The 12,951-nt window shown below is 39.1% G+C and overlaps 1 protein-coding gene across 1 annotated transcript; it reads right to left on the reverse strand.

Moving 5' to 3' along the window:
• Positions 1-7,572: 7,572 nt before the first annotated feature.
• On the reverse strand, positions 7,573-8,423 carry sel (canopy family protein seele). The gene has a single exon (XM_065232529.1). The coding sequence runs from the start codon at positions 8,240-8,242 to the stop codon at positions 7,628-7,630; it is 615 nt and encodes a 204-aa protein (XP_065088601.1). The 5' UTR covers positions 8,243-8,423; the 3' UTR covers positions 7,573-7,627.
• Positions 8,424-12,951: the final 4,528 nt, after the last annotated feature.

A 12,951-nucleotide genomic window follows, 5' to 3' on the forward strand; every position in this document is an offset into this window, starting at 1 on the left:
TTCGGAAAATGGTGAATATGTGCGATTTTCACTAAGATGAAAGTGGAAATTAAGTGAATTTACTTAGGAAAGGTTGTATCATGCTGGTGGTAATAGAGAATTGGTTGTATAGGCCGCCAATATTCAATAAATGTTCATTTTGGCCTTTTTTAAGCAAACATATTGATACTCACAATTTTCAACGGAAAACGCACCGGAACTTGATTTACTCAACACACACCATACTATAAAATGGTGCTAGATCGTCGTTAAAGTGATAACAAGATGACAAATCATCTTTATTTTGAGTAATTGAGCAATTTACTGCTGTTTACATCATATTTACGATGCAGCATTGATGGAGCCGTGAAATGAAATGAATATATCCTATGAAAGTTCACCTAGAAAAGTCAAAGATGCACATCAGTCTGATCGTAAAAACGTTAACTTCTTCAATTCGAATGTAATATTGGAAGGATTTCACGCAGGCTTGATGAAAATTATGATGTAATGCTAATTTTCACGAATTTATATGCAGTCTGTCAACATTATCATCATCATGCAGTGGCGACATCTGCGTTGAGCTTTTGCGACAATCTTCCAATAGAGGAATCATGTCTTGAGGAAAGTTGTAGAAAATGTCAAAACATGCAACTTTGATGCAGAACTCAAAATTATCAGCTCAGAATTTTCAGAGTTATGGAGAATTTTTTATGGTACCTGCCTTAAATTTCTATTATGTTCTAGAAAATCCCCTTTATTCTGCGCCGCAAGTGAGGTGAGGTGACTCGCTTTCAATAGTGGTGAGGTGCGTTTCCCCTACCTAAGGGTAGTGTTAGAATGCGTGGGCAAGCTACCAGTTACGTCAAATTGCCGATCAAATGCATTGTTTACAAAAGCTGTTTTTCGTATAAAATGTTACATAATAGCTTGAATCATCGATCATCGAGAATCTGTCAATGTTACTTGACGAGGCTTGGTAGCTCTGCTGAATTTTCAATTGATCTGATCGTTCTTGACAAGCATTCAGTTTCATTCTCTCAAGAACATGAGAGAGGGCGATGAGAGAGGAACTGGAAGTCAGCAAACCTGTACCTGCAAATTCAACCAGTTCACAAGGTTTTGGCATGGTGTCCTTTTGAATTGCTAATTCCTTGCGGATGTGCAGAAACAACGGTGTAACTTAATCGATGGTAGACGAAATTGCCACCTCTTCGATTAAAGTAAACCTAGAATAAAAACAGGTAGTTGGTCAATTTCACATTCCACCCTAAGAGCAACATCCTCTCTCCAGTTTTTCTCATCGAGTCGGAAGTATGTGTCGATGAGTATGATGCCTAATACCTGAACCACCAACCAGGGGTTTGACATATAGCTGAATACACGTACTCAACATCAAAACAACAAAACATATCATGGTTCCGCTGACAACGTTACAGATTTTCGGTACGCAGTACGGTAACTTAAGCGATATGACAGCCATATGCATCCCCTACCACCAACCGTTCCAGCCTACACACTTAATCTAGCTCGGTAAAATCTCCAACATCCGATTACCTCGGCATTTACTTTTGCTGAAATCTCTGCAAAATATCTATTTGTTAGCTGATATTTCGGCAAATATTTATTTGTTAGATGAGTCTCGGCAATTGTTTTACTGAATCTCAGCAAAATAAATTGCAGAACTACTCGACTGTTGGAATCTCGGCTAAAAAATTTAAGTGTGTACCAAGCTATCAAGTTCACGCAGTGGTACCATAGAGGTAACTCTAAGATCAGAAGGTCCCGACGAAACGTGCTCAACTTTTTGGCTCAGCTCTGGTACTCTCTTCGGTCCCAAGCTAATCGATGCACCCCTCGAAACATAGGAAAATCCACGAACCCCTAATTTTATCTGTCAAACTTTCATAGCGAAACAAAACAAACATACACAGAAACAAAATCCATTGGCAAAAATACTATATTGATGGTTTAAATTAAATACTCCCACCAATAGATTTGTGCAGAAACGAAATTCGTTTAATTTGACTATTTTTTCTTTCAAAACTACTATGCCGTTTGAGTCAGCATAGTAGTTTTGACAGAATGGTATTAAATTTGATTATATTTATAGTCAACTATACTGAAATCATGGTAGATTTAACGGTATTAAGCGTAGTTATACTGAAAATAAGTGTTTTCTGCAAAATAGTATTCCTAACTATTATCTTTGTTTCAGTGTAGTGAAGTACTAGAATTTCGACTAGAATGGAGTACGTTAATTTGCTTGGGACCAATAGGCTAGTCAAGTAGTGAGCCAATTTAAAATCGTTACTTTCCACCGGTTGGTGGTACATTACGCAATGTAACACCAATAAAAACCAATGACCAATGTGTCACCGATGAAAATCACCAAATATTTTCCCAGTCCAGATCTGAAATATGTACTTCAAAAATGGGACTCTCAGTCACCTTCAACGGAAGCGCTTTATCCAGTGCATATAAGACTGCATAGAACTCGAGAAGTTTCCACCCAGGTCACACAGATCACAAACTTAACCAGTGAGAACGATTCGTGATTCAAGAGCTACAAGAAACGGCCTAGTAGTTGATAAACTTGCTCCGTCGGTATACCTTCGGTTGTTTTATTTTTTATACGGAGAGATAAACTAAGATCATGAAATCAACGCTTTGACTAGTCAGTGTGGTCTCAGAGTCATCCCAGCAAGGAAATGAATAAAAATCCATTCCGGAAGATCCTGCGCAAGATTGGGATCTGAATCTGGTGCCCATTTATGTGTTAAACTTTATTTAATTTATTGTTTATTATATAGAAACAAAACTGTAAATGTAGTTCAACTCTTGAAGATCCTGCTTTGATTTGTCGTTGTACGCTTCGAGATCGGATAACAGCAAAATATAAGCACCGACAAACCGACATGAAACTTAAACTTAACTCTTGCTCGAGAATCCATAACGGCCGATTCAAATGTGCAGCAATCCCATCTGTCAAAACCATAGAAATGTTTTATCTAGAAAAAAATAATTTGTCCGAAATAGATTAGACACGAACCAACTCATAAATTTTGTACGCGTGTTCATGGCTAGGATAAACATTTTCCGCGAACACGGCAGCAGATGTCAGTTTTGTGCTTTGAGCAGAAATTCCTTTGTAATTTGTATGATCATTCATGTCGGTTTGTCGGTGATATAAGTGTTCCGCCATCCCCGGTACACTGTTCCATTCCGGTATATAGGATCCATTTCATTCCATGATGTTGTTTGTGTTTCCTTGCGGTTTAATCACCAAAGGCAACGGGCGGGCAGGCACAGGCGAAACTGGGTTGGTTGGTTTGACCAGCTTCTAATTTCCATAGCCATAGCATTACCCAGTGTAGTCTGTATGTACGAGCAATTGACGATGATACGAGATCAGACTTCCTCAAAATTTTCTCCACAGGCGGAACTATTTGTATTAAAGGGTGATACGGTCAAAATTTGGTCAATATCAACTTGACGTATTTCTTTCAATTTTGCATTTAAAAAACCTGAACACCCCTCATTTTGAAGGTGTGTGTGTGTAGAATGTTACTCCTATTTTGATTTTGGAATTCACTCTTCAGTTGTCAAAATGCCGTCCAAGCAAGAAGAGCAGCGTATTAAAATTTTGCTCGCGCATCGCGAAAATCCGAGCTACTCGCACGCAAAGTTGGCAAAATCGCTAAAAGTTGCCAAATCAACTGTTACAAATGTAATTAAAGTGTTTGGGGAACGTTTGTCGACAGCCAGGAAGTCTGGATCGGGGGGAAATCGAAAACCGGAAGCCGCTGAGACGACAAAGAGAGTTGCCGGTAGTTTCAAGCGAAACCCCAACCTCTCTCTCCGAGATGCCGCAAATAAGCTGGGTGTATCGTCTACAACCGTGCATCGAGCCAAAAAACGAGCCGGACTATCGACTTACAAGAAGGTAGTGACTCCAAATCGCGATGATAAACAAAATACGACGGCCAAAGCGCGATCCCGGAGGCTGTACACGACGATGCTGACGAAGTTTGACTGCGTGGTAATGGACGACGAAACCTACGTCAAAGCCGACTACAAGCAGCTTCCAGGACAGGAGTTTTATACGGCAAAAGGAAGGGGAAAGGTAGCAGATGTTTTCAAGCACATGAAACTGTCAAAGTTCGCAAAGAAATATCTGGTTTGGCAAGCCATCTGTACCTGTGGCTTGAAAAGCAGCATTTTCATAGCTTCCGGGACTGTCAACCAAGAAATTTACGTGAAAGAGTGTTTGAATAAACGTCTGCTGCCTTTCCTGAAGAAACACGGTTGTTCCGTACTGTTTTGGCCGGATTTAGCATCTTGCCATTACGGTAAAAAGGCCATGGAGTGGTACGCCGCCAACAACGTGCAGGTGGTTCCCAAGGACAAGAACCCTCCCAACACGCCAGAGCTCCGCCCAATTGAGAAATACTGGGCTATTGTCAAGCGGAACCTTAAGAAGACCAAAAAACTGCTAAGGGCGAGCAGCAGTTCAAGGCAAACTGGCTTTCTGCGGCGAAGAAGGTGGACAAGGTTGCTGTACAAAATCTGATGGCAGGGGTCGAGCGTAAGGCCCGGCAATTCGGATTTGGAAAAGCGGAAGCCTAACTGAATATTTTTCCTGAATTTTATACTAATTGAACTTGAAAAAGAAATTTAATTTGATTTTTTAAATAAACGATTTCACCGATTTACACGCGTTTTCCCTTGACCAAATTTTGACCGTATCACCCTTTACGTTCAGAGAATTTTCATCCCTACAGGGATATGTATTGCGAACGTGCATAAACTGACGTTGCATGTCTATCAAATTGTTTTTGACTTCCATGGACACGAGACCCAACCCGTCTGCACCATAGGTAAACTTAACGATTTCACCGATCGCATTTTGAACCGTACCATCGTCCAAACGATCAGATCTACCAAGCATTTTACCAACCATTGACGAGTGCACGGATGGATTTGAGTTCACTCACTCGACAAAAAGTGACACAACACGGGGCCCTGTTTACTAAAAATGAACATATATGTGTTCATTTTTAGTAAACAGGGCCCCGCTGTTGTGTCACTTTTTGTCGAGTGAATGAACTCAAATCCATCCGTGCACTCGTCAATTGGCGTAGACGGCACCGTCGAAAAATTGACTCTTATAGAAAAGATTGAAGGATAGTACGAAGTCCGCCATGTTTCACGCACAGTCTGACGTTTGCTTATGGATTTTACCATAAGAGTAAAGAGCTACAGAGTCACCGTCAACGCCAATCGCTGGAGATAACCCGATTCGGCCGTATTGACTGCCGGATCGATAAAACCCTCTCGTCCGCCCATAGTGTGGAAGAAGAACTCGGTTGGTGTGAGGCCCGAATTGAAGCTGTTCTGAATGAGAGCCGCTAGGATTTTCGCTGTGAATCGGATGAGTTGATCTGAGTTTTGCTAGCTGTGAAGTGATCATGGTTCAGAGAATACTTACAGTATTTTTCTAACTGTTTCAAGGAACGATCCTTGAACCCGTTAGGCATCCGTTTTCCATTTTTAAATCCTTGGTTAAATCGCTGTTTCACTAGTTTCAAGATTCAAGTATGAAATATAATTTTCTAAGTTCACTTCGAGGTAAACAAAGTAGTCAACCTTAGCAACGATTAGCGATAAGTCAACACTTAACAGTGATGCCGTTTTGTATTATATTGTTTGTGTCCTACTTGTCAGTGTGTGTCTTAAAGTGCCGATCAGTGTGGCATACCGTGTTTTGGCACAGTATACAGAGTTGATTACCCCTTGTTCAAAGGGCTATGCCTGTTTGTCTGAGCAGAATATATAGAAACGTCAAAGTAATCCGATGCCACCACTGCGGTGAGTGGTTCGCGGAAATTATAATATTCAAATCAATCGTTACATGCGTGGACGATGATCCAAAATGACGTGCTAGCTCTTTTTGTCTGTGATATTATGCTGGCAGCAGGCATCGAATTGTTGGATTACAAGCTGAACAATGGATTAGGTCCTAAGAAGCATTGACAGATCCTATTCGTCGACTTTCTCTTTGTTTCTTTATAGGCATGTTAAGATATTCCCAGCTATTTGCAGTGCACAGATCGACGAATGAAACGACAAACACGACAAGAAACGGTTCTGTACCAAAGTTATTAACGATAGAGAAAGTCGATCAATCTTATTTAGGACCTAAATAAGCTTGAATTTATCATTTTCATCAACTCCGAACTTTTACGCCTTAATTTAGGCTTTTAGTGACTCATTATAACAAGCACAGTGAAGGATACATTTATTCATACAAACAGGCCACCATTACCGATCATGGAAAGCTACACACACAGAAAAAAAGTTGTTGAATATTACATCCAAACAGCTGCACAGAGATCATTCCGTCGGTTGTGTAATATTACGTTGTACGATGTACATCGATTTTGCGAACAAAATTACATCCATTGATGTAATATTGTATCTGGTTTTTTTCTATTACATAATTTTTTCATACATCAGCTTGAATTACGTTGATCGATATTACATTTTTTTTTTGCTGTGTAGGTATGGCGTAAAAAAAAAGAGCCACATAGCAAAAAAAAATGTAATATCGATCAACGTAATTCAACCTGATGTATGAAAAAATGATGTAATAGAAAAAAGCAGATACAATATTACACCAATGGACGTAATTTTGTTCGCAAAATCGATGTACATCGTACAACGTAATATCACATAACCGGCGGAATGATCTCTGTGCAGCTGTTTGGATGTAATATTCAACAACTTTTTTTCTGTGCAACAATCATTAGAATTTTCTTATGAATAACTTCTCTGGAAGTTACTAAGCATTTATTTTCTCGATGTGTGAATATTAGTAAATCAATGTTAGACTGCTCGAATGAAGTAATTAATGAAGTTTAATCAAACAATTGAAACTTTTCAAGTATATTGGCTGTAATGATGTTAAACATATCGACAAGCTGAATACAGTACCCATTTGATTTTGGTTACACACGATTTTAGGCTAATCAGCTTTCCAAAAAAATTAAAAACGTTGCAAAGCTTGTCACGTTTAAAGCTTCGCAATTATTCATATTTTCGAGCAGTTTTGGGGCTGCTGAGCATAAATAAGACCCTATTTTATCAAGGCTCTAGATTTTTCAAAATGTTTTCCACGGCAAAGTTCTAGTAGTAGAAAACGTAATTTTAAACTGCTCGAATGATGTGATCCGTTATCAGGAAAAACTTTGAAAAATATTAAGAGAGTTCATCGTTTAACGTCAATGGCAGTGCGCAAGCAAATTAAAGACATTTGTGACGTGTTGACAAAATCGAACGGGCACTGCAATACTGCTGAGGTGATGTAAGAAACAATCTTATCAGTAGCCTTCTTGATTGGAGCCAACGAAGATTAATGTAGGGATTTCCCAAACTATTTAGCTTCAGAAACGATTCATTTTCACGGAAAAAAAAAAGTTCATCTATTCCACCAATATGTTATAAATATCAAGCTTTCCCTAACATTGCAACAATGAAAATGCATATTTTGTATCATCAAAAAATAACCTATTCCGTACGGGGTTTGATCGGTATTCCGCTCCGACACTGGCTCGGCTGTTGCATTCCTCCACTGGCCCGGATTGTTTTACAACTCATCACGATCATCTTCCCCTTCGTACTCGTAATCATCCTCGATCGGTTGCTCGTTGCAAATGTTGGCCACCTGTGAGCACAACCGGATGTCCGTATCCTTTACAGCGTCTTCCTGTTGGAATAGCTTCAGAATTTCTTCCTCGTGGTCTTCCACAACTTCCAGACAGAGATGCTTCAAGCTCTTGTTCAGGTCACCCTCCTGGACAAAGTCGACTTCGGACATTTCCGGGTTCATGCCGGTCTCGGTCATCATTTTCAGCACCACCGGACGGCCGTTCTTCTTGTACCGAGCCTTAGCGTAGTCATCCATCCGGTCGCACACCATCTCCATCAGCTCGGTCAGATACATCTCCGATTTGGTGTAGAGGATGGTTTTCTTCTTCTTTGAGTCTCCCGTCGCATCCATCCGGTAGTCTCCTACGTCGATCTTCTTCTTGGGGTCGATCTTCGATACGGCCAGTTCCATTTCATTCATCGTGGCTTTGCAAACGAGACATTTGACCTCCTTCGGGTTTATTGGCCGGGCTGCTGGATGTTGACCCGCGGCCATCGTTGCCAGCATTATTGTCCCCAGGGCAGCGAGGAGGTGGAACGTTTCAGTCTTCATTTTTTATACACTATTTGGAAATCACACTGTCTTATCAATAGAACGGATATGCTCCTTTGAGGAGTGGAATCAACAAGGTGATGTGTACACCGTTTCGATGGGAAACTTGGAACGATTTGATGTGAGTCGCACAAAAAACGGGTTTTTGATGGGAAATTATCGAAAATAAACACGTTTCTGTGTTCTGATTGGTGGATTCACAGTCAGTCGGCTTTTCCAATCAAAAATCTTGACGTTCGGTGAAGTTCGGTGTCAATGGTTATTTTACCGAATTCAGGGGGTTGCAACTTAATACCGTCATTTTTATTATATTACACCGTACACGCTTACTTCAGCTTACTCACCGGGTTGGTCGATCCTAACGTATGAAAAAAGTGCCCAACGGCCAGTTCACTTTTACCTACTTTTGATTGGTTTGTCTCCTTTTCTCCTTCTAAGAGCACCCGCACCAATGCGCTAGTAAAGTTATTTTATACCCCGTTCACATTACAGCGTATATCACGCAAGTCACACACCGGGTGTGCAAATCGAGCTGCTAAAGTAGAAGCGGAACTATAGAAAAGCAAGGCGAACATAAATATAGCAATTCGCTTGCAACGCTGGAAAAGTGGCTATTTGATGAACTGTCATTTTTTAGTCGATTTGCTGATTTGTTGTTGGTCGCAATTTACAATCAAGTTGTTTTGATTAGCGTGACTATTTTTTTATTTGGTAAAGTTGAGTGAAATGAAGTGCTAATTTAATTTTTATTAATTAATAGTTTATATTACACTAAATTTGTTCCGTACGATTGCTCTAGAATTATCTTAAACCTATTTCTTAATTCTATGGAATACATGACCAGGAACTAAGACCTAAATAGGATATTTTTTATTGATAAATCTGCAGCTGAATTCCGCACACAGTTTCTTCAAAGAGAAGAGATTTGGTTCATTGAGATTCAATGTGATAATTTTCTTTTCTTCGAAAAAATTGTGTGCCGGAATTCAGCTGCTGATATTTTGTTTCATATAAATAATTTGTAGAACAATCATGAGTGCAAAGGTACGCGGAAAAAAATGGACCGTAGAGGAAGATGAGTCCCTTTGTCTTGCCTGGTTAAACATATCCCAGGACGGGGCTACAGGAACCAACCAAAGCATGGATACGCTGTATGATCGAGTTTACGATCTGTTCGTGGAAACTTGCACTATTTCAAATTCAAACTGTAACCCAGAGTTACGAGCGGCAAGTGGCATTAAAGCTAGGTGACTTCATATAAGTAAAGCCTACAGTAAATTTGTTGGATGCCTCGTGCAAGTTTCGAGACGCGAGGAAAGGGGAGCACCTGTTGACGTATATAAGAAAGCTGTGACATTTATCAGTGCTGCCGGAAAAGGCCCGTTTACCCTAATGCACGCCTATAAAATCTTGGAGAGAGCTCCAAAGTGGCAGTTGTATCAGCAGCCTAAGGTGAAACTTCTTGTATGTGGTAGTAAAATATAGAAAACAAACAAACAGCTTTTGAAATCTCTCTTTTTATCCCAAACATATTTTATTACAATGTTGTTTTTTTTATAGATTTCACCCAATCGCAAAAGAATCTCCAAAGAAAGGGCATTAATATCTAGGTATTGACTCTACAACCGGTTTGCTGATTCAAAAATATTTTTCTTTGAATTAGCCGAATAATATATTTGAATCAATACCAAAAATATATTAGGCCCTGAGCCAAAAATATATCCATTTGAATTTAAAAATCATTTCTCTGCGTGTGGGATCGGAAGTGCGGCCGATTATGTGCACTGAGATCAGCTACCAAATAATGCCGAATTTATTTTTTTCCTTTGATTTGTTTTCCGTCGATCTTGTTTTCCGTGCTGAGCACCAATGCTACCGACGCCAGGGAGGCAGCTTCAACACCTGAACCCTACCTATCGACCCATCAACTCATGAACCGGGGACCAACGGCTTTACTTCCCTTCCGAAGGAAGGCGTGATCAGAGATGTTATGCCTCAGAACATCCCGGTGGAGCCGACTGGGATTGAACCCAGGCCTACTGGGGTGAGAGGTAATCACGCTTACCACTACACCACCGGCGCCGCTAATGCCGAATTTATTAGAAAAGGAGCGGATTTTGGTGGCGGTGGCCAGCAAGATCATGTGTGAAATTCATTTTTGATTAAACGAATGACAAATGTACACTTAAAACCAAAAATAGCCAAAAACAAAAAAAAAACAGCTGTCAGACGAAGTATAAGATTCGCAAATATTACACATATTAGAATATTTAATATTTCCACCATCGGTATTGATGCTGATACTTGGAGCTGTCCTTCCCCTAGGGGAAGTACAACTTGATCTGAAGTAATATTTGAGATAAAAATTGCTCAAATTGGTATTTATTATAATTTTTAGTATAAATATTAATGATATTAACCGTCAAGCGGAAAGCTTCAAAGTAAAAAAAAAATAACAGTGTAACTTTAACGCATACACTCAATGACGTTGCACCGTTGTTGTTTATGTTTACTTCAGCTTTCTGTTTGTCATAATTTTTGCCTAGATTTTCGTTTTCGATAGCTCTGATCGATTTCGACTTCGGTTTTTCATGATAAAAACGGTACTGGACGTTCCCCCAGCAACAAATTTCTCCAAGTTGTATGCTCATGGCGAATCGAGCGTAATACACACAAAGAACAAATATAGTTTTAATAAAAATAATGCATTCTTAAATTGAAAGTTTCCCAAAATTCGTAATTTCAACTATGAAAACATTAAAAACCAAAGTAATGCTTTTGATTTAAAAGTGTTTCTTTCGCCTTCAACTTGTTAATGTTGAAAGTACACTTTTTAAAAGAAAAGTTGTTAAACTGTCAAAAATACCTCTTCGTAGCGACTTACTGGCAGCACTGAACTGAGCCGGCTCATTTACAGTCTTTATGCCAATCTGACCGCTAGTGAAAATTAAATAATAAACCCCAAAAATCTCGCATTTTTGTTACCATTTCCAATGTTGGTAATGTTTCAATACAATAACTACAGATTGTTATTGTTCCTGTTTACCTTTAGGCAGGTAAGTAAAATTTTAATGAGATGTTTGTTATCCAAATGAATAAATTTTATTATATTCTTGTTCTGCCCGATTTCAGGTTATGATTATACCTCTTCCATAAATTCCATTCGCCAAACGTTAATCCGGATCTCCTATCTAAATGTCGAGTCGGTCGTCAGGTTGAAGGGAGTTCTCCTCCGGCCAGGATCGCGATCTACATACACAGCAAAAAAAGTTGTTGAATATTACATCCAAACTGATGCAACCAGGTCAATCCATCGGTTGTGTAATATTACATTGTACGATGTACATCGATTTTTCGAACAAAATTACATCCATTGATGTAATATTGTATCTGTTTTTTGCTATTACATCATTATTTCATACATCAGCTTGAATTACGTTGATCGATATTACATTTTTTTTTGCTGTGTAGTCCGCATAGTTGCTATTTGGTGGTTTGGATGACTACACCGCAACGGAATTTGTTTTCTCCCTATGCTACTTCTAGCCACCATCGGAGTTAAACAAGCCATTTGTATGACAGAGAGAATGTAAAACCGCGAAGGCGAATCGAGTATTAAATCAGCTATGAAAGGTTAGTATTTATGACTAGCAAATCCCGTACCAAATAGCTAAACGATGTTTTTCCTCCAGGTGAAATTATCCCTATAGACGAGATGAAAATCCCATCCGCGATCGCGTCTTCAGTGTCCGGATCAAAGGAAGGAGCTGTTTTAACAAGCGAACAGCCCGGATTTGCCTATAGCTAAACGTAATGTGGAAGCCGAACGGAAACCTTTCGCTATGCTCCAATAAAAATAAAAATAATATTGTTATGTTGAAAATGATTTTATTTGGATCGATAATAATAGCTCATTTCATTTTAACTATACTAAAGTTTCTTGACAAAAGCTTGTTTCGAAACAACAATAATCCAATTTTATTTCAACACTGTCATGCTTTTCATTTGACAGTAGTACAATTCATTTTGAAAGCTTAAACTTTTTAAAGTAGTGAGGTGACTACTTTTGATTTGACAGCTTGCTGACTTTTGTTTTGAAAGCTAACCGCTTTCTACCAAAAAGAACCAACGCAAACTTTTAATTCTACCAACGGATTTTTTAATTTTAGCAACGATTATTTTTTGTGTGTACGACCACGGAACCATGACTCTGGGATTCCGTTAACAGGGGCGGCGTTGTCAATCGACTCCCGTTCCATTGGAGAACAGCACATTGGTTCGCAGACGATGAAAAATTCGTGGAAATTAATTCCTGCGAATAGAAGTGCGGCCGATTATGTGCACTGAGAACAGCTACCAAATAATGCCAAATTTATGAGAACAAGGAGCGGATTGGTGGTGGCCAGCAAGATCACAAAGGAATGACTTGCCTCTCGTGTGAAATACATTTTTGATTAAACGAATGTCAAATGTACACTTAAAACCAAAATAGTCAAAAACAAACAAAAACAACTGTCAGACTAAGTATAAGATTCTCAAATATCACACATATTAAAATATTTAATATTTCCACCATCGGTATTGATACTGATACTTGGAGCTGTCCTTCCCCTACACCGAAAATAGTTTACATGTAGCTTCCATTGGAATCGCAAATGATTTTCATCCATAAACAAAATTAATGGAATTCATCTGAATTTCACATAACA

The sequence above is a fragment of the Ochlerotatus camptorhynchus genome, unplaced genomic scaffold (genome assembly GCF_037179485.1).
Source record: "Ochlerotatus camptorhynchus isolate MF236.1 unplaced genomic scaffold, CSIRO-AGI_Acam_v1.1 ptg000036l, whole genome shotgun sequence".
NCBI classification, from domain to species: domain Eukaryota; kingdom Metazoa; phylum Arthropoda; class Insecta; order Diptera; family Culicidae; genus Ochlerotatus; species Ochlerotatus camptorhynchus.

Coding starts and splice junctions, on each gene's coding strand:
- sel (XM_065232529.1), bottom strand. CDS start 8,242: ATGAAGACTGAAACGTTCCACCTCCTCGCTGCCCTGGGGACAATAATG.